Below are 21,634 nucleotides of genomic sequence, written 5' to 3'. Positions count from 1 at the left end.
CGGAGCCATCTCTTCGGGATAAAAGGTGCTGGCCTTGGAGCCACACCCGTACATCCTCCCCTTATTCTTCCCCCCAACCACATTCTTGAACATGCTGTTTACCGACTGTGGGCTGGGGACTTCAGGCTCTGATCCTTTCTTCTGAGGATTTCGAGATCGATTTCTACTACGTTTGTATCGAGGATGTTCACATATCTTACACTCTGTTAAACCCTCGTCAACACCCCAGTATATCATACAATTATTGTTGCATGCATCAATTTTTTCAACCGGAAGCCCTAGATCTTTGATAATTTTTTTGGTCGCGTAAAAACTCTCAGGAACGAAGTTATCAGACGGACACAACTCTGACATAAGTTGACACATGTCATTGTAATTGCGCTCGGACATGTTGTGTTCTTGTTTCATCTTTAGTAACCGAGCGAGCACAGACAACACAATATGACCGTGTGGATTTCCATCCCAAATTTCTTTTTCGGCTGATTTAATGCATTCATACAATGATTTAATATAACTGTTTGGACTTTCAGGATCTTCAGGAACATTATTTACTGTTGGATTTTCTTCACCAAAATTCACATTCTCATTTTCAGGGTTCTCTTCAAAGTTAACATTTTGTTGAAGAAAATTCAAAAATTCCGGAGATATAGTTTGAGCAGTTGGTGGTGCTACACGAGACCTAGATGACGAAGGAACTTCCATATTAAAATTAGGAAAGACCGGGGGAATATATTCCTCTCCATGAAAATACCAGTTGTAGTAATCCGGTACAAATCCATAACGACCGAGATGTACCTTCACAGTATCTTCATCTAAATATATTTGGTTCTGACATTTTTTTCGATTGCAAGGACAACGGATATTTCCATCTAATAAACACTCAAGATGACTAAGTGCAAATGCTACAAACGACTCTACACCAACACAATATTCAGCCGTTAGAAATCCATTCTCCAACCGACGATACATCCAATTTTTATCGTTATCCATTTTATCCTACAAAATAAAAAGTAAGATGTATTTTACTTTTCAAATTAAATCTTGTATGTAATATTAGTCATGTTTAAATAAATATGTATATCATATCACATTATTATAATGACGTGTCATAATTTATTTTGTTTAAAAATCTTATAGGCTTTTATACTTGTCGTATCCCTTACCGGGAGTGTGGGATGTCGTCTTAACATCCTCCCAAGATTTATAACAAGTTTTCCAAAAAATTATTATATACATACTAACAGTATATTATATGTTAATTATATATAAACGATACAAAAAATAACAATTGAATTGCAAAAAAACGTACTTGAGTAGAAGCAAAAATCGTCCACGAGAGAAGACATGTTTATCGCTCGCAAATGTGAGTGAAGGGAGAGGAGAGGTGTGAAGAAAAGCAGTCGAAGACGCGACAATTTATAGACAGTTTGCAATAGCGACGGTTTAACTTTGATTGTCGCCAAAAGTGACGACGGTTTTTTTTATGTACGTTGCTATTTTTTATGATAACGACGGTTTAATTAAACCGCCGTTAAATATAGCTACAGTCTCTTTTTTTTCCGTCGCTATTTTAGCGACCATTTATATTAAACCGTCGATTCACAAAATAAGCGACAGTTTACTCAAAACCGTCGTCATTTGTGGCGACGGTATATGGAATACTGTCGCTAAAAATGAAGACGGTTTACTTAAAACCGTCGTTAGTTTGACGACGGTTTTTATTAAACCATCGCCTAACCTAAATAGCGACGGTAATTTAAAAAACAGTCGCTACATAGTAAACCGTCGCTATATTTGCGATTGTTTTACTAAAACCGTCGTTAAGTTGAGCGTTTTTTTGTAGTGATATGTGGGTTAAAAAAATAAATACCAACATTTTTAATTCAATACTTTTTTTTTCAATTCAATACTTTTTGTCAAACATATTTGTCCAGTACAATTCGATTAGCATAATTTGTAGATTTCGTTAGCTCGAAATTCACTCGATGAGTACAGGATGACAACCGTTGCAGGTGCAGCTTAGTTAGTATGTTTTATAGAGTGCTGGATTACTCCATGTATATAAAAGAGAAGGCGGTGAGTTTCCTTATAAATTATACATGTTAATGTCATTATAGTGATCACAGCAAATTAAATCCATAAATATTTGATTTGATTTGATTTGAAAAAGGTCTCATTTAGTGCATGTGTATACTGAAAATGTGGGTAAAGATCCAAAGTAAAGCTCTCCACAAAGTTTTTCCCGTTGTTGAAGTAGGTGAGTAATTGATCAGTGTTCAAGTATTTGATTGTCCATACCAACATCTTTTAAGTGAAATTGTTATATATGACTTGTCCGATGAGGTTTACATGACTAGCCTGTATTGACGGACGATTGTGGAGGCTGGCCCATAACTTTAAAAGTATATAGTTTTGTTATATGTTCATCAATCGTACCAACTTCAGTACTCACCAATGAGATGATAGCCTGATAGGTGAGTATCATCTTATTGATGAACACATAAATTTGCACAATTGATGAACATTATAACAAAATTGTCTATATATGTATATTAGTTTTTTAAAAAAGTATATATATTATAGTAAATTTGTATTCATTAAATAATTTATAGAAAAATTAATCGGCCCATTTATGTTTTAAACCTGGAACCAAATTTTTATTTTTACTTTTCTTATTCTCTCGAGTCGAGTGGGTGACCCAGAAGCAAGATACAAAATTTAACTGGAAGATTAAAGTAAGTTTTAACATTTTGATCACAATACAACTTCTCAAGTTTTATATAATTTTTCAAATATTGTTTTTTTTACGCTTTTCTTTTCATTTTTTTTTTTGTAGTTATTTCATCTTAATCAAAAAATTTTAGATAAAATTTTTGAGTTTTTCTTCTATATAAGTTCTGTGATATATGTTTTATTATTTTATTACATTTGGGTAGTTTTTAGGGGAAGTTATTGAAAAATCCCCAATCAAAAAATTTCTTTGGCTTCACTCCCTACCCACAAAATTGTGGTACTATGTCATACAAAATGTGGTACACTTCATGTGGAAATGTGGTACACTTCATGTGGAAATGTGGTACTAAAAAAGTACCTAGGGACTGAACACAAAAAAAATGGCGGCTGGGGACTGAACCCAAATTTCCCGTAGTTTTTATATGATCAGTTGACGATTGAAGGTATATGTTGATGTATTTTAATTTTAATATGTTTTTATTTATTTATTTTGTTGCCTTTATCATTAGGCTATCAGTGATTGAATTTTGGTTATACATTTTATTATTTTTTGGTTATGCATATTCTGAATTTATTAATTCATTACTTGTAATTAATTAATAGAGTAGCGAGTTATATTAATTAAATTATTTAGTATGTATGAACTAAACAAATAGTTACGCTAAATTGAGATCGATGTATGTACCTCTTTCTGCATATTCATTTGTTATATAGCATTCTCGTTGAAGCTGAGATATTCGACACGAAACAGCATCCGAGTTTTTTAAGTTTTGAGAATGAGAAGCAATCATGCATGCATTATCCCTATGAAATTTCTGTGTAAACCATTGGCCGTATATATATATATATATATAGTTTTGATATGCTGCATACTTAAGGTGCACGTACACCCATATATTGAGTACCGATGAGGTGTCACTCACCCATTAGATGCGTAATTTTTCTATATTTTATCACATTCAATGGGTGAGTGACACCTCATCGGTGCTCACATAGGTGTGCACCGTATGTGTGCAGCATATCAAAACTATATATATATATATATATATATATATATATATATATATATATATATATATATATATATACTATTATATTAAGTTTGAGACACTTAGAGTAACTAACTTTGGTGTCATGGTCTGTTTTAATAATTATATATATTAATAAAATGTTAAAATTTTAATATAAGTTACATATAGTTCAGCGGATAGAGTCATTGTTCCTTGGGGTTGAGGTTATAGGTTCAATTTTGATTGGAATCATTTTTTAATTCTTTTATTTTCAATTTATTTTTTAATTTATATATTAAATTAGTCCCTCACTATTTTTTATAATTATATTTTAATACTCATTTAAATATAAATCAAATGAATTATAAAAAATATTATACAAGCACGCAACGCATGCGTCGATGTACTAGTATATATTAAGAAAGACCGGAACATGAGCTGTTTCCGTGATAAAAGAAGACAAGATGAAAGCCAGTGTGAATACCTTAATTTGACCATCTCCGGACATGCATCAATCTAGGAAGCCGATCATACTCATACAAACCCGATCTCTCTACCTAGCTCGAGCTACGTAAGAGGACTAGGATCATGGGGATAAGAGACCTCTGTTAATGAAAAGTAAAATATCAACAAGTTTGGGCTTATTCAGCCATTGATTAAACACATTAATCTAGCCTCCACAATTACTAAGAACGGGTGCATCTCTCAGTTTTCATACAACAATCTTAATTATACCATTGCACAATACGTAAAAATGAATTAAAAGATAAAGGTGGAAATTTTACTTCATTGGCAAATAAATTTCTGCAGCTTAAAAATACATCGTAAAATTTGTTTACGTAAACTGTTTGACAGAAAGAAAGGTCTGGGAAGGCCTGTCGTGCATGCACGGATACAGAGGTAATGAAGTACAGTGCCCTTCAGACAACTAGCAGACAAACGCACCATCTTAATTTTCCCTGGCGATTTGCATTTTTCCTAATAATTAACCAAGCTCGAATTGTAATCCAATTAAAAAATCTATATTGATTTTAGCTCGTCCGTGTCTCATGAATGTCGGTCTCATGTAGGATTACGATTTCTTTTCACCTTTAATGAATGAATAAAATACGGAGTAAGGGTTCAAATATTAGGTAATAAAAATAATAACGAAAAATGGATATCACAAGAAAATAACATTTTTTGTGTTGTAATTTGTATATTTTTATTTTTATCATGATCATTATTTTAACACAATAATTTGTATTATTTAAGTTTTATTCATTTTTCACTTTAATTCTGATATGATATCGGGAATTATGAATCAATATGATACCGAAAAATATTGATATAATATTGAATATCATTGATGTATTGTATCACATCAACACTTTGATTTAAAAAACTATAATAAAAAAAATTCAAGTTAATAGAATAAAGATATAAACAAATTATTAATAATATAACCAAAAATAATATTTTATAAGCTACGTATCAAAAATATTATTATATATACAAAGAGGCGGTGTTCATGCAATCATAAAGGTGGAATGGGGCCAAGCAAGTGGGTGAGGGTGTGGAAGATGATGGGACATGACATTATGCATTGTCTTCTGTGTGCAGCACAAATCTGAATCTCATCTGTTTGATTAATTTTCCTCCCCATCACAAAGAAAGCTAGCTGTCTCTTGTCGGATACTTAGTTGGCTGTTGGAACCACTGCAACACACATTCACGCACACACAGCAGGGCTTATAATTCATGAGTGACTCCATTGATATTGTTGCAAATTATATATTTTCTGAGTTTTGGTAATTCTTTTTCGTGTTGTGTTGTTAAATTTGGGAACCCTTTTCGTGTTTTATAGGTCTTTAATTTTGTTCCTCTCTCAAATTACTTTGTGGTATTTCCTGGTTTGGGTCCTGGTTTTGTACATGTGATCAAAAGCTAATCGTGTATATCATCGATCAAATTATAACTCAGTAAGCATAACGTTAAGGTTTTGCGGCTTGGAGTTTTGGGGTTTGAACGTAAATGGCTTCGATTGGTGAAGAGAATGGAGTGAGAATCCAAAGCTCTTCAGTTCACTACAACATGGATTACTCACTTCAAAACCCCGTGATTCCACCACAGGGAAAAACAAGAATTTCAGACCCTAGTTCAGGCGGGTCTAAAGCCAGGCCAAGAACTCTGCAGGTAACCAGTTACCATGAGTGCCTCAAGAACCACGCCGCCAACACCGGCGGAAACGTAACCGACGGCTGCGGAGAGTTCATGCCGAGTGGCGAGGAAGGAACCCTCGAAGCTCTTAAATGTGCCGCTTGCAGTTGCCACCGCAACTTCCACCGTAAATACAACCACGGAGAGAGAACGACGTCGGCGTTGATGCGCCCTCTCTTTCTCCCCACGCCGCTTCCATCTCCTTCAATGTTTCAACACCTAGGCGGCGGCGTGACTCATTGGACTTCGATGGTGCAGCCGCTGAAAGTTGCCTTCAAAGGCGTCGGTGGCGACGGAAGCATTGGGACAGACACTTCGAGCGAGGAGCTGAACTTTAACTCCTTCATGGCGCCGGCATCGCTGCATTCCGCGAAGAAGAAGGGGCAACGTACTAAATTCACGGCGGAGCAGAAGGAGAAAATGCTTGGATTTGCGGAGAAGCTGGGGTGGAGGATTCCTAGAGAAGATGATACGGAAGTGCGGCAATTTTGCGGTGAGGTCGGGGTTAGGAGACATGTTTTCAAAGTGTGGATGCACAACAACAAGATTTCTTCCAAGAAAACTTCTCAATTGGTTGATGAATAAATTAAGGTTGTTTACTCTTAATCTTATCCATCGAGATTAAGATTACATTCGATTAGTACATTAATGTTTGTGTGTTGGTAGAGGGAACAAGAATCTCACGTGGATAGTGTAATAACAAAAGTTTATGTGAGACGGTTTTGTATGTCGTATTTTGTGAGACAGATCTTTTATTTGGGTCATTCATGAAAAAATATTATTTTTTATTGCGAATATCGGTAAGGATGACTTATCTCATTAATAAAGATTCGTGATCGTCTTACAAGATATCTATTTTATATAATTTATTTGCAACATTTTACATTATAAAAAATTAAAACTCGCAAATGGAAACATATTTTAAATCAGAAGCAGACTGGTAGGAAATCAAATGTCACTGAAAAATAGATAAACTAAAAGAGCTATTGCTTATTAACAAGAAAATGTGTCTCATATTTAAAATGTAAAAAAATATTTTTTTAACCCTCTATAATATATATGTTTTATATCCCAAAAATTTTCTAAATCTCATATATCTATATTTATGTCGATGTACATACAAAGAGAGGGTTTGTGCTATTTTTAAAAAGTTTTGCCAAAATATTTACTATTAATGAAAATATTTATTAGTATTAATATAATCATATATAACATTAAATATTTGAAAATAAATACTTGATAAAATGTGAAGTTTTTCAAAAATTAAAATTTGAATTTGATGTTTTTTAAAAATATAAACGGTAAAGATTGAAACTTGTACCTAACTAAACCCCAAAAGCTAGCTCAAGGGGAGAGGATTGTCCAAGCCAATATAAACAACTCCTAAGTTATTTATCCTACCGATGTGGGATAATTAACACACCCCTCTCACGCCCAGGAATGAACATAACGGTGGAACCCAGGTTCTGATATCATGTTAAGATTGGAACTTGGAACTAACTCAACCCCAAAAACTAGCTCAAAGAGAGAAGATTGTCCAAGCCAATATATACAACTCCCAAGTTATTTATCCTACCGATGTAGGACAATTAACATAAACTAGAGTTAAATGTCTTTATTAGTTATATCATTCATTTAATTTTGATTATAATTTTGAGTTTTCTGTTTTTTTTTTATATTTAATTCTCATTGCTTTTTTATTATATAAAATAAAATATATTTTTTTTCTAATGTTACGTTTTCAAACTTTTTAAAAAGTGTCGTAAATATGTAAATTGTTATTATATATCTTAATTATTATTTTTTAACATGTTATAAAAAATAATTGAAATTTTTTATCAAAATTTATTTATTTAATTATCACACAGATTTTAATCTGTGATACTGTGGTGATTTTTCTTTTCGATTTTGTGCGTCTTTAGTATTTCGTTTTCTATTCGTCAATTTGTATTTTTGGAAATTTTGTTGCTTGTTAATTATTTTGTGAAATTCACTGAAATTTTTGAATCTTGTCCTCCATATGTTTTCTTCTCGTTTTATGTTTTGGTCTATTTTAAATGCAGGAAATTTGATGTCTTGACCTCTCTATTTGATTTCCCAAGTGGTAACAGCTGTTCAAGATCGGTTTTGGTTTTGTCTATTGTGGGATTTTCTATTTATTATAATCTTTTCTGTTGTGGCTTGGATTGGTGCCATAGATCCACATCAGTGCTTCCTTTTGAGGGCAGTGATAAAAATAGAAATGAATTTTAGGCTCTTCCTGTCTAAGAGAACAATCATTAGCATATCAAGACTCGATGGTAGAGTTTTTTCTTCATGCTCTGGTGGATACAGATGTATGGTTACTTCTATTGTGTCCACGCCTACATTGATCAGTTCACCAGGAGTTTTTGTTGCCTCATCTTCCATTCGGGGGACTCAATACCTGAAATTTGATCTAAATCACAGTAGACACAGTCACACAGTCCAACAAGATAATTTGAATGCGTGGTTCAGTCATCCAGATAGTGGTCTGAAAATGATGCATCCTTGAACGAGTTCTTGTCTAGATTTTCTTGGTCGATGCGGCAAAAGGTCAATGAAGTTTATCCTGATTGTGACAAGCAGACAGTTGATGGGATGATATTGATTATTATTGAGAAGGTTGTAACAGAGATGGAGAAGGGTGGTCTTGAGCAAATGATTGGGGTTACTGCATCCACACCCTCACCGGACTTTAGCGAGGATTTGTGGAGAACAGTGTGGGAGGTTAGCAATGCAGTTCTGCAAGACATGGTGAAAGAAAAGAAAAAGGAGAAGATGAAGGGTTTTCTTCAGTCAGAGGAAGTTAAGGAGATGTATAGGTTTGCTGGTGAAGTGGGTGTTCGGGGAGATATGCTGAGAGAGCTTCGGTTTAAATGGGCCCGCGAAAGGATGGAAGAAAGTGAGTTCTATCAGAGGTTGGAGCGCCTTCGGGAAGAGCATCCTCAAATAGAATCCCATGAAGAACATAATTTGGTCAAAGAAAATATTGATGGAAAAGAAGGGGTGGGATATGCCAATGACGTGGCTGAAGATAAAATGAAAACTGTCGCTCTTCCCAAAAGGCATGGCAAGATAAAGTACACGATTTATGGACTTGATTTATCTGACCGAAAGTGGGTTGAGGTGGCTGATAAAGTTCATGAGAGTGGCAAAGTTATGTGGCCACGAGAGCCAAAACAAATATCTGGAAAGTGCAAATTACGTACTGATAGGATTCTTTCACTACAAGAGGAGGAGGATCCTTCCTCTCTTTTAAGTGAATGGGTTGGCCTTCTCCACCCTTCGAGGATTGACTGGATTAATTTTCTCGATAGATTGAAACAACAGAGCCCTCGTCTGCATCTTAAGGTATATGATTTCAGTCTGGACTGGAAATATGATATTGCAGTCTTGCATGGATATGCAATTTGGCAAATATTTCTTTATATTTGATTACCTGGCTTTCAGATTCTATTTTATGTTCTTTGCTCCTTTCTTTGGAATATCTCCAGGGTCTTGTGTAGTCAAATCAGCATTTTGGTTTTCTGTTATAGTTTATAATTCACCTCCTGTTGGCTGAGTTCAGTTTGATTCTCTGGCAGTTGGCAATGAAATGCTGTCGTTTCTTGTGGTGTAGATGATATTTATGCTTCAAGAACTAATTCTACTGGAGATAGTTAATACCATACAGCTTTGTAGCATGATCATTATATTTGATACAACATGAATTAATTGGACTGGACGAATATGTATTTGATAGCTTATCACGTCGACCCTTAAAATATTTCATTCTAGCTATTAGATCGTGCAACTTGGAATAAGATGATGATTTTTTATTGCAGTACACTGGACAAGCATGTTTTCATTCTAAATATTTTCTTCTCTTATCATCAATATTAGCATGGTTAATGGTCGAATGCACGGTCTTTCTACTTTCTGATCCTTGATTAAATTTTATGGGCGTGCTTAGATTGCAGAAATTGTACTTGGCGAAGAGTCCTTTCAATCTAGCAGACACGATTATTCAAAGCTGGTTGATGCTCTTTCCAGAGAAAATCGCTGGGAAGATGCTGACAGAATTCTAAAGAAGATGGATGAAAATGGCATTCTTCCTGATGTTCTGACTTCAACCATTGTGGTTCACATGCACAGCAAATCAGGGAATCTTGATAGAGCCAAAGAAGCATATGAGAGCTTCAGAGCTCATGGATTCCAACCAGATGTAATCGTCTACCATTCTATGATCATGGCTTATGTAAATGCTGGTGATCCTAAATCTGGTGATTTGTTGATGAAAAAAATGGAAGCTAGTGGCATAAAACCCACAAAAGAAATTTATATGGCCTTGCTTGGGTCCTTTGCCCACCAAGGTAACGTTAATGGAGCACAACATATTGCCACCGCCATGCAGTTCGCTGGTTTCCAGCCATGTTTGGAATCCTATACACTACTAGTTGAGTCATTTACGAGCCGGAGATCCGGAGCAGGCTAGAAATAGTTTTGATAACATGATGAAACTTGGGCACATGCCGGATGACAGATGCACTGCTAGTATGATAGCAGCCTATGCAAATAAGAATGTATTGGATAAAGCCTTGAATCTTCTATTGGAGCTCGAGAATGGTGGCTTTGAGCCTGGGGTTTCTACTTATACAGTTCTTTGATTGGTTGGGCAAGATGCAGCTTATTGATGAAGCTGAACAGATACTGGATAACATTATTGAGCTGGGAGAGGCTCCACCATTTGAAGTCCATATAAGCCTTTGTGACATGTACTCCAGAGCTGGGTCCGAGAAGAAGGCTCTTCAAGCCTTGGGAGTTGTGGAGTCAAAGAAAGAGCAATTGGGGCGTGATGAATTTGTGAGGATTATTAGTTCATTGTCGGCTGGTGGTTTTACCAAAGATGCTCAAAGGATGCTTGGAGTTATGGAAGCTCGGGGATTTGTTCCGTCTGAAGAGCTAAATGTGAATGTGGCAAAACCAGAAGTTTCCACGGGAGACAAACAACCAGATAGATCAATACCATTTTAAAAGCCACGTTGCATGAGAAAAGCATAATGATGATTAGGGGTGCTGATACTTTTCAGTTTAGTTGCACTTGATCTAGTCCCTCTTGTCAGTTTGACCATCTCCCAATTTGTTTGAAATTATTCTCTCTCTATTTTTTTTTGGGTCAAAAGCACTTCAAATTTGCTACCTATGTTCGAAGGTGGCAAGTCTCTTATTTGCTTAATAGAATTACGAGTGCCGAAATGTCCATTATCCATTATCCAAGTTACATGTAAGATGTTTTGGCATGCTTTTGTTTCATTATTTTGCAGTCTATCTCTTGAGCTTGATGTCCAAGGCATATTTGCCTTTTTATTTTAAATTTTAAAAATGACGCACATTGTTTATTTTCATCCTGTCACACTCTTTATGTTGTCATTTTTGGACACTAGTGCGTTCATTTAATTATTTCTTGCAACTATTTTACTGGGTTTGAAGGTATGATCTCAGTGTCGGGCCTAAACAACCTGGTATTGTTCTGGGGAACCTCTTGATCTCAGGCCAAGTGCTACCTGTGTGTCTGCCATCTCTTGATTCCTTTGAATGAATGCTGCAGTATTGCTACTCACCTCTTTGATCTTTCGGATCATAGTGCTGCACACTTTATGGCTTTGATGATGCATCTCTGGATATTTGACCCTAATTCGGTCTGACTGATTTTTTGATTTCGATTCATTTTGCTCGATCCCCTTCGATTCACATTCATTTTATTTGAAGTCCATCTCATTTTTCATCCATATGTTATGTTTGAACCATGTCATTTCCCTCACGGCTCACATCATACTTTATGTGACATTTGACTTGCATTTACGAGTCCAGATTTGGTTACTATTCCACATGCTGATCTTCATAGCTCACCATGCGCTTGTTATCTTTCAGAGGAATGTGAGGATTCAGGTTTCGGGACAAAGGAGGTAGTATGGGGCAGTAGATTTTGAGGAAATCTGGCTACTTGAACAGTACAATACATGTTGAATGCTTTGGAAGTAGTAGGTTTCAGGTAGTTAATTCATGCTTTGTACCTCCAGGTTTGATCTTGTTTATTTGAATTCATACGTGTTCCATGATTTATATGTGAATATGGAATCCGATAGTTTTTTAATTGTAAATTTGGCATGAAAGTTTTTCTGTTAATTAAATCCCTCTCTCGTGAGTATCTTTTTAAGGACCTTCAAATTGGTAATCTTCTATGCTTTGCTTGAACAAGTCAGCGACGCATATAATGGTTTGCCCAAATTCTGGTTTCCCTTTTACTTTTTCGTTGGGTTATGTCTATCATTCGCCTTTCACATGGCACTTCTACAGTTCAAAGATTAACCTTTTTATTGATTTAGATTTAGAAAGACCTTTTTGAAAGAGATCGGAAAAATTGTCAGCTTACCCTTTTTAAAAAATTTGTATCGGAAAAGCTTGTATCTATGTTATATTAGTGTTGAAAAGAGTAATGAGTTTTAAGATCAAATAAAAATTAGAAGAATTTTTATTTTATAAGTTACGTACATAAAACATGAAAATAAAGCACAATTTCAACAAAATATGCTGACCTGACGCTGTCCATTTGCAAAGGTACCCTTGGACGAAAAATTCCTCGGAGAAGGCCAAATACTTGGACAAGCAAAGTTGGTTACTCGGATAGGCAAAGAAGCTGTAAAAGGAACAAAAAGAATGCATGTCGTAAATGTCATTTGTTGGAATTTTCTACAGTTCCAATATCATATTTTGTAAGATATCTCATTTCCTTGGTCACATATCAATCCCTTTCCAAAACATACATTCAAAAACTATCCTCCTTTCTCTGTCTTGTTATTCAACATTTATGGCAGATCGAAGATCATTTCCATTCCGGTTTTGGACATCAACTCAACGACGTATAACACCACGTCCACCTGCATCACCGCCGACATCTACTCGTGCCCCTTCGCCTAAAATAGAAGCTCCAACCGACAGCCGACCAATCACCATCGCCACCAGCCCCACCAGCACAACCGTTCCCTCCTTCAAGGCTCCACCTACGTCTGAACCTGAGAACCAAGAGCCGGGTCCATCAACCGCTGCCTTCTTCAATACTCCACCTACATTTGAACCCGAGAAACAAGAAGGGGGTCCGTCAACCATCACCGACGAACCTACGACAAAACCTTCAGCAGAACTGCAAACGGCTAAACAATCCACAAACGATGCAACCCCCACTAACCTTGTCAACGAACCTCAAACCTCATCTCTATCTCGTTCAACTTCTCGATCCCGAGCCTTGTCTCAACCAGCATCACCCTCTCGTCAGACATCTCAATCAAGATCACCTCTCCAACCTTTGTCTCCATCTCGTGTATCCCCTAAAACACGTTCTCCAACTTCATCTCCATCCCCTAAAGCCTCTCAAACGCCCTCGACTCCCCAAAAAAAATCACTACCTCGTTCCCCATCATACTCGACCCCTCGCTCTCCAAAGCTAGCATCCTCTCCATCCATCAAGAGAGTTCAGCCTACTTCCCCATCAAAAGAAGCAAAAAGATCCATATCTCAATCTAATATCGCTTCTTTCATTCCAAACGAGGAAGAACCGAAGCCTGCAGTGTCTCAACATGAGCCCGTAGAACTACAGCAGCAGGCAGATAATAAAAATGACAATATCCATAATTCTAGTGGTCTAAGCACGAACGAAACAAATATCACACACAACGAGATGGAAGTCGTGCCTCCTATAGTATCCGACGTAGGTAATACAACAGCCCCTGCACAGCATCAGAAGTCATCAGAGCCATCCCAGAACCAAGACACTACTGCACTGAATTATGGACACGAGTCGAGTGCCAATCCCGAAGAAACTAAAGAAGTGAATGTCGTAGTGGAGCAAGTAACGAAAACGAAAAATATGGAAGAGATGGAGAAGGAAAATAATGGTTTTCTGACTCCAAAATCTGGCTCGGAAGCACAAAAAACAAAGAATCTCCAAACCGGGAGTGATTCAGACCCAATGCATGTGGAAAAGCAAGAGATGAAACAAGGCATGGCTCTCGAAAAAGACGAGCAATCTGCTCAACCAAGAGGAGAAAATGTGCCACTGTACAAAGAAATAAGAGAGGGCCTCTCAACATTTGTTAATAAAATGTCCTTTGGAGATCCCAAAAGTGGTGTTCATGACAAACCAGTAAGTGTAATTACCCTTGCAGGAGAAAACCGAGGCGCATCAATGCATTTGGGGTCAGATTCTTCAAGGACAGAAGGGCCAATCCACATTCACAGAAGCTACAAGATCGACCCTAGTGAAAGTTCTGATACGACCACGGATTTAGAGAGCCATTCTAAGCATGCTAATAAAATGGAGAGTCCAAGAACATTAGAAGATCAGCCAGCTGAAACTTATGTGAACAACAATGCACAGAGCATCAATAACTCTCTGGTGTTTAACTCTTCCATTAGCGAACGAAATCCCGGAGTTCATATGGTTTTTGCCAATATACCGAAAGAATTCATCGAGTCAAGGGACAAAATCATGGCCCCCAACATACAAAAGGCAGAATTCAGCACAACCACTGCAAAGAAAGTTATGTACGAGCCCAGGATCAGAAGGAGATGCCTCCAAGGTCTTTTCTTAGAACCGAGCGACTCCGAAACAGAAGATATGGAGAAGCCTAAGCGTCATGGTTGCCAAGTTACATGCAAAACAAGGGGCAAAGATGATGAGATCGACCCTCTATGAACAAGACAAGAATGTGTTACAATGTTCACAACTATCAAATGTGAGTCTACTTCCGTTAGTATTTGGAAAAATGGTAATAAGGACATTATGATCCAAAATAAGGGAAATAGCTGTTATTTTTAAAGTGTTATGATTGTGTATGCAACAAAAAAGAGAGAGTACATATAACATATGTATACAACATCTATGTAATAAAGCATCTGCTGCATCTTCTGTACATAGCAAATTGCATTTCATTGAGAAAATGAATGAATATATTTGATCACTATAGTGAAAATATATATCTTTGACACCTATGAATTTTATGCAATTGTTTCAATAACACTATGTGGGATTTCCGTTAATTTACAGCAGCTTGTAATCCTTCTCCTAAATCTGATTAGAATTGTATGCATCCTCGTTAACTTTTGAGTCAACTCCTGCAGTAAAACTTGTTCTTGATTAATAGAGGACGATAATTGGAGGTTGCTGCATGCACACAAAAAATACATAGTTTCAAAATATTTTATTTAGTATGGTTTCTTAAACAATAACTGGGCTGATCTCATAACTTGAGGGGGTTTTTTTTTTTACATCAACTGCCACGTTCTTTAAGTTTGGAACGATTTTTTATGACATTATATTTAAACGTGAAAACTTCTATTGCTAGATTTTTCGCTTAAATTATTTCAGTTCGATCAATTTTATATATATATTTTTCGTGAATTCAACACTGTTAATTCAAACTAGTATATAGATGCACGCGTTGCGTGCTTGTACAACATTTTTAATAATTCATTTGATTTATATTTAGATTATAATCAAAATTTAATTATAAAAAAAACACTACAATTTTAATAGAAAATAATTTTGGTGAATTTGTCCATAATGGAGGGGCAAAAATCGATATACATATTTTAGTGTATTTAGCGGTTTCTATCATGTTCTCAACTTCAATAAAATAGAATAGATAAAAAAAAAGGTTTCACCAATCAGAACCGATTAAAAACCGATCCGACCAATTCTCGGATTTTAATTTTTCAAAAAAAATCGATTTTTAATTTTTATTTTAAATAATAATATATATATATATATATATATATATGATTATTTTGATTTTATATTTTATTAAAAATAATTGTAGCAATATTAGATATATTTAATTATTTATATATTGTTTTTATTTAAAATTTAAATAAGTATTTTTTATTTATATATAGACATTTAAGATATTTAAAATATATTATTATAATTATTATTTTATATAAAATGACGGTTTTCAGATTCGATCGTCGGTTCAATCAATCGGACCAGTTGAACTATTTTTAAGATAAATCAATCTGATCTTCAGTCTAATTATGAAAAACTAGTCAAAATAGGCTACGCCCGACTAGTCGACTAGCCCGTCAAATAGACGAGCTTTGCCCGACCCACACAAATGACGAGCCGACCTAAAAAAAGTGGGTTGTGAATCAACCTGCTCCAGATCACGTAATATAATTAGAAACTGACGAGTTGGCTCGCTTTGCCAAAGTGGGTTGACAATTTCCCATCCACCCAAATATAGAGTTATCTCGGGTTTCGGGCCGGCCCATTTTGGACGTTCTCCTCGCAAAAAACAGAGAGATATTAAGAGAATAAGAAACAGAAGGTCATGTAGCTAGCACGTAAACCATAAATGAGCATGTTTCGGCGACAGTTACTTTTCAAACATGTGAAGCGTCTGTCTAAATCATCGTACGTACTTCCATGCTGTGCTGCTTCTGTACTCCACACTTTTCTACTTTGGTTCCAAGAAAATTACCTCCAGCTTCTCGAAATCATACATGCAATACTATATTTTCAACCTTAAAATAATCTCAATTTCAGCAGACTCCAGTTCTTGTTTTTCTTCAGTTACTTTTTAGCCAAAAATGACGGGTTTTCGTTCTATTTTCTTGCTAAGTTTCCTGGCATTTTGTCTTGTTAGTAATGGATCAGATTATTCAAATGAGCAGTCAACTGCTATTCTTATAGAAGTAGACCAGTCTGGAAATGGAGATTATCGAAAAATTCAAGATGCCATTGATGCAGTGAACTCGAATAATTCGAAGCACGTGTTTGTTTTAATCAAGCCTGGAATTTACAGAGAAAAGATTGTGGTTCCAGAAGATAAACCCTTCATTACATTGAGTGGAACAACTAATGCTAGTAAAACTATAATAACATGGAGTGACAGTGGAGAAATTTTAAAGTCTCCTACATTTTCAGTCTTGGGATCTGATTTTATGGCTCGATATCTCACAATTCAGGTTAATCTTTTTACTCTACATATTTGATTACTTCCGTTTTCAAGAATTAAAAGATTCAAGACATACTTTTATCTTTTTAATAACTTCAAGATTAGTATGATTTATTCCTATAATTTGAATCAGAATGAGTATGGCTCGGGAGCGAAAGCCGTGGCTTTGCGAGTATCAGGTGACCGGGTTGCATTCATAAGTTGTCGAATTTTATCCCATCAAGACACATTGCTTGATGATAGGGGAAGACATTATTATTCCAATTGTTATATTGAAGGAGATACCGATTTCATTTGTGGGAATGCAGCTTCTTTCTTTCAGGTAATGTCACCTGATCAATTTGTATTAACGAGTATAATCTATTCTCCGACGTAGTTATCGCGCGGGGGACGATTTTAAGCGAACTTTAATCGTGAATTCTTGATACATGAAACATTTTTGTGTAAATTCATGCCACCATGACAATATCCCATGATCTTTTATGAGTTAGGAGTACAGCGTCTTTCTTAAATTAGACTCCAGTTTATTTTTTTTTTATTTTTTTTTTTTTTTAATCATGGATATGGTGGTGCAGAAGTGTCATTTGCACTCTCTAGCACGAGGGACGGGGGCGATAACGGCCCAGAGGCGGCAGTCACAGGCGGAGGAGACGGGGTTCACGTTTGTAAATTGCAAGATCACTGGCCTAAAAAGTGCAGTATTAGGGAGGCCGTGGGGTGCTTATTCTCGGGTGGTTTTTGCATTCACTTACATGTCAAATGTTATTTTGCCTCAAGGATGGGATAATTGGGGCAATTTCTCAAAGCAAAGGTAATTCATTTCAATCTTCTTAGATATAGTTAAGGGGACATAAAGTTGATAGTCATATATCGATCTTATTTGACTCGGGTATAGGTTGAATTTTTTGAACTCGAACCCAAACTATTTTAAGAAACTACAAGTACATAGAATACGTTTCAAAAAAATATTTGACTCCACGACTTTCAAGTCTAGTTATCCTTGTTCAAGCTTAACTTGTTGAATTTACGAATAGGACTGCATACTATGGAGAGTACAAATGTTACGGACTAGGTGCAAGGGTCTCTAAGAGAGTAAATTGGTCTCGTAATCTGTCGAGCCAAGAGGCGGAACCTTATTTGACGGAAGAGTTTATTGGTGGCACAACTTGGATAAGATCCGCTCCGTCACATTTCCGAAGAATCGCCGGAGCAGTCCACCACCATGTTAATGGAAGTTAATAACGATGAGGACAGTGATAATTGATGGTGTGAGTTGATTTGTGTATATATGCATTTTGAAGCTATTTAACATGCAAAATATCATCGTTTCTCAATTAACATTACAAAATTATAAAGTGAGTGTTTTAAATTATCATTGTTTCTCAATTAATTGACCAAAATAGTATTTGTCTAAGCTATCCCACAAGCTCTTACTGCAGAATGATACGAAGCTATGGAAAATGCTGAGATTTGTCTTCATTCAAATAAAAGATTTTCAATACAAAAATAACTCTTGCTGTGTCAAAGAAGTTGAAATGAAACAGATATGATTCTACCAGTTTGCATATTCACAACCATGACTATTTGCAATTTCTATCCTGAGAAAAAATATGAATTTCATGACACTTGGGCATAGCTAGCCCTTCACGGACCTTTCCCCGACAACAGCATGATCATGACGAAGTAATATTTTCAGCATCACCAAAAGCCACTTTCCACAGAAGGTGCCGGCGCCGGTGCTGGTGATACTCTGATTTTCCCCATTGCCCTTCTAGGCAATATTAAAGCCTTCATCACTTGCCTTTGGTCACCTGCAGGATTCAACTTCTTGTAAAAATGTAGATTGATGAATGAAAGAACATATAAATATATAACCAACAACATAAATCAATGGATCCCCCATACAAGATGAATTCCATACCATCAAATCTGGCGCTGAGTTTAGCAGAAGTCGAGAGGCGTATAAGCATAGGAGTGACAATGGTGAGAAAGGCCCAGAAAAATAAGATCAAGACATAGGTTCTTCCATTCATTTGTGACTAAAAATCATTTGGCCGACATTGAAGTACCAAATGTGGGATTTTATTTTACAAGAAATGGAAGTTAGAGAGGACATTTTCTTGCCTAGCTGGACGAGATTGACAACCAAATATAATTTTGTGCTAAACATTTCTAAACCACAATCATCAATCAATATAATATGCTATTCGTCCACTATCAATCAATTCAAGTAATATTTTACCATGCAGATTTGCAATGTGGGTGTTCGGTAGTTGGAAGTTGTTACACCAATACCGCGTGAATAAGGAGGATTCGTGTGGCATCCCTTAGCAAAGTCAAGGTCTGATGCACATAATTGATTATCACCGAACATACAAAAAACCAATGAGAAACTAACGTCATTTGACGCTAATCGATTAACCAGTGTATAACTAGAAAAACCAACATTGATTTTGCGATTATTTCGAGTTTTATGAGCTGATAAACTCAATGAGACAATTGAGCATGATACAGGAACTCACAAGACAAAATTTTGGTCCCTTTTCACAGTTCCAATGTTCACATATGGGGAATCGATAAAAATTTATGGCTCCTTACTGTATTGAACAGTAAGGAGCCATAAAATATACTCTCTGCATGCTGATTTGTACGAAAACATTTTTGGACTCGTCAACAATACATTCTAAATTGTTAAACTCAATCAGCATGGATACTCTTAATTTTTTTCCTGAAATATTGGACCCGAACAAAGATCCAACATTTCGATATATGTGTCGGATACATCAAAATCTATGTCGTTCAATCAAATACACCTTGTATACGGTTAAGATACGACAAGCGGACAAGGACATGACGATTATACGCATCGGCAAAAAAATCAGTACTATGGAAAAGAACTTATCATTTCGCTTTTAAAGACAAATGCACAAAACAAAGTATTGTCGGGGAGAAACTTATATTAGTTTTGACTTTCATAACTAAAAGCACGTCTTCAAGATGCAGTACATTGAAAATAGATTTCTTCAGTGAGCAACATAGTTTACAAGTTTCATTTCCAACATCGAGGAATTTGCTTTCGACCTCGGTCTTTTCATGAGCTACCGGTACTTCCATCAGACTTCGTACTATCATACCTCTGCCAAATATGTGCATAAAGAATGAGGAGTTTGTTCTTTCTGTTTTCAAGAGAATGAAGTAAAAGCGCAAAAAATGTAGAAAGGAAAACCGAAAAATTTCAAGAATTTTTCAGGTGAAACAACAGTCGGCATCACCTGTTTTCCCATGTTGAAGGGAACGTATCTGTGCTTGATCATGTGTGTAATTAGCCGCTTCGTGGTGAGGAAAAATAAGAAAACCCAGTAAAAGAACAAGATGGGCCAGAAAACAGGTACATCGAATGCAGAGAGGAAGGTAACACAGAATGCTTTTGTAATTGCATACCTGAAATATATATAATAAGACAAAAGAGTAAACAACAGCTTCATCAGCCAAAAAAGTAAAATAGTGGCATGCACGAAACTAGTATAGGGCTTGAGAGAAAATTAACCCACAAGTGACTACACAACAACGACCAAGTACAGTTTTTCACTATTTCGAGTGACACTGATGGAGTAGATATTCTATAACTAAGAAAGTCAAAGGTGCATCAAAGACAGTTCTCCTTTTCTCCATATTCTTCAGAGCCGCATTTAGTAGATTCTATGTGGACAAAAAGCTATTCATTCAACAAACAAATAGTTTAAATTTTCAGTCATTAACTGAAGCACTAAACAAAAAGCACTAGTCCAGTCAAGCCAAACATTCGGTTTATGATGAAGCACAGTTATCAAAATTCTTGTCTTCGTAGTATGCAATTTGCATGCGAAGAAATCTCAAAAAGTCCAACCCCCTCCCCAGCACACAAATTTCAGTTTTACACAAAATAAACTCTCTCGGTTAGATAAACCACAGCTTGCTATAATGCATCCAGTGGTATCATAGCATAGATACTGACAAATGGTACCGATAAAGAAAAGAATTCTGCTCACAAACTGGTGAGTGGTCTGCATACAAACTGGGATCCAAATGGAATTTTAATAAAACTTAGGCCCAATAAATACTGAATAATTTTGGGCCTGAACGCCATTTCAATCTGGTTCGAGTTTGCTTTTCCAGCTTGTGAGGTTGTGACATCATCATCTTCTATTGACTCTTCCGTTGATTTGTTTATCCATTTGTAAGTATTTTATTTATTTATTTATGCGAAGAGCATTGAACAAACTTCTATTATCTTTAAGGTAAACTATTTATATTATTTAAAAAAAATCAGAGAGGTCATATAATAATACTTTTATATCTAAAATATATCAAATTTTCTTTCGTAAAATACTCTTTCACCAAAATATATTTATTTTATGGGGGATTTTTTTATCAAATATAATTATATTTTTACATATAAATTCAATATACATAGGATAATGTTTTATATTAAACTATAATATGTATGCACCGCATGCAGACAATCAATAGTTATAATATCGTTAAATATTGAGAGGGGTTAGTGTGCTAGCTTTGTTTTTTTTTTTTTTTGGTTTCCCTAAGATGTATTAAATGCTATAAAACATTATTGTATATAATATTGTGGTATGAGACAATCAGTATGGAGATACTTAATATTTTTTAATAATAAAATATATAAAA

At 35.6% G+C, this 21,634-nt stretch overlaps 2 protein-coding genes, 1 long non-coding RNA gene and 1 pseudogene across 3 annotated transcripts; 3 read left to right on the top strand and 1 right to left on the bottom strand.

Annotated features, from left to right (window-relative positions):
* The first annotated feature begins 5,310 nt into the window (after nucleotides 1-5,310).
* LOC140809625 (zinc-finger homeodomain protein 2-like) lies at nucleotides 5,311-6,704 on the top strand. The gene has a single exon (XM_073167310.1). It carries the CDS (start codon nucleotides 5,757-5,759, stop codon nucleotides 6,525-6,527), a length of 771 nt encoding a protein of 256 aa, XP_073023411.1. The 5' UTR covers nucleotides 5,311-5,756; the 3' UTR covers nucleotides 6,528-6,704.
* A 1,171-nt stretch (nucleotides 6,705-7,875) lies between these two features.
* Nucleotides 7,876-13,010, top strand: LOC140809101 (uncharacterized; annotated as a pseudogene).
* A 3,416-nt stretch (nucleotides 13,011-16,426) lies between these two features.
* Nucleotides 16,427-18,258, top strand: LOC140809964 (putative pectinesterase 11). Its single transcript, XM_073167753.1, has 4 exons — nucleotides 16,427-16,964; nucleotides 17,088-17,276; nucleotides 17,530-17,765; nucleotides 17,989-18,258. Exons 1-4 carry the CDS (start codon nucleotides 16,587-16,589, stop codon nucleotides 18,191-18,193), a joined length of 1,008 nt encoding a protein of 335 aa, XP_073023854.1. The 5' UTR covers nucleotides 16,427-16,586; the 3' UTR covers nucleotides 18,194-18,258.
* A 154-nt stretch (nucleotides 18,259-18,412) lies between these two features.
* Nucleotides 18,413-19,470, bottom strand: LOC140809965 (uncharacterized). The gene is made up of 2 exons (XR_012113211.1): nucleotides 18,876-19,470; nucleotides 18,413-18,765 (listed from the first exon to the last, which is right to left on the bottom strand). It is a non-coding gene; the product is annotated as an uncharacterized lncRNA (long non-coding RNA).
* Between the last annotated feature and the right edge of the window lie 2,164 nt (nucleotides 19,471-21,634).

The sequence above is a fragment of the Primulina eburnea genome, chromosome 13 (assembly GCF_022965805.1).
Source record: "Primulina eburnea isolate SZY01 chromosome 13, ASM2296580v1, whole genome shotgun sequence".
Lineage (NCBI taxonomy): Eukaryota > Viridiplantae > Streptophyta > Magnoliopsida > Lamiales > Gesneriaceae > Primulina > Primulina eburnea.
The sequence above is the reverse complement of the archived record's forward strand: the minus strand, read 5'-3'. Positions and strand labels throughout refer to the sequence as shown.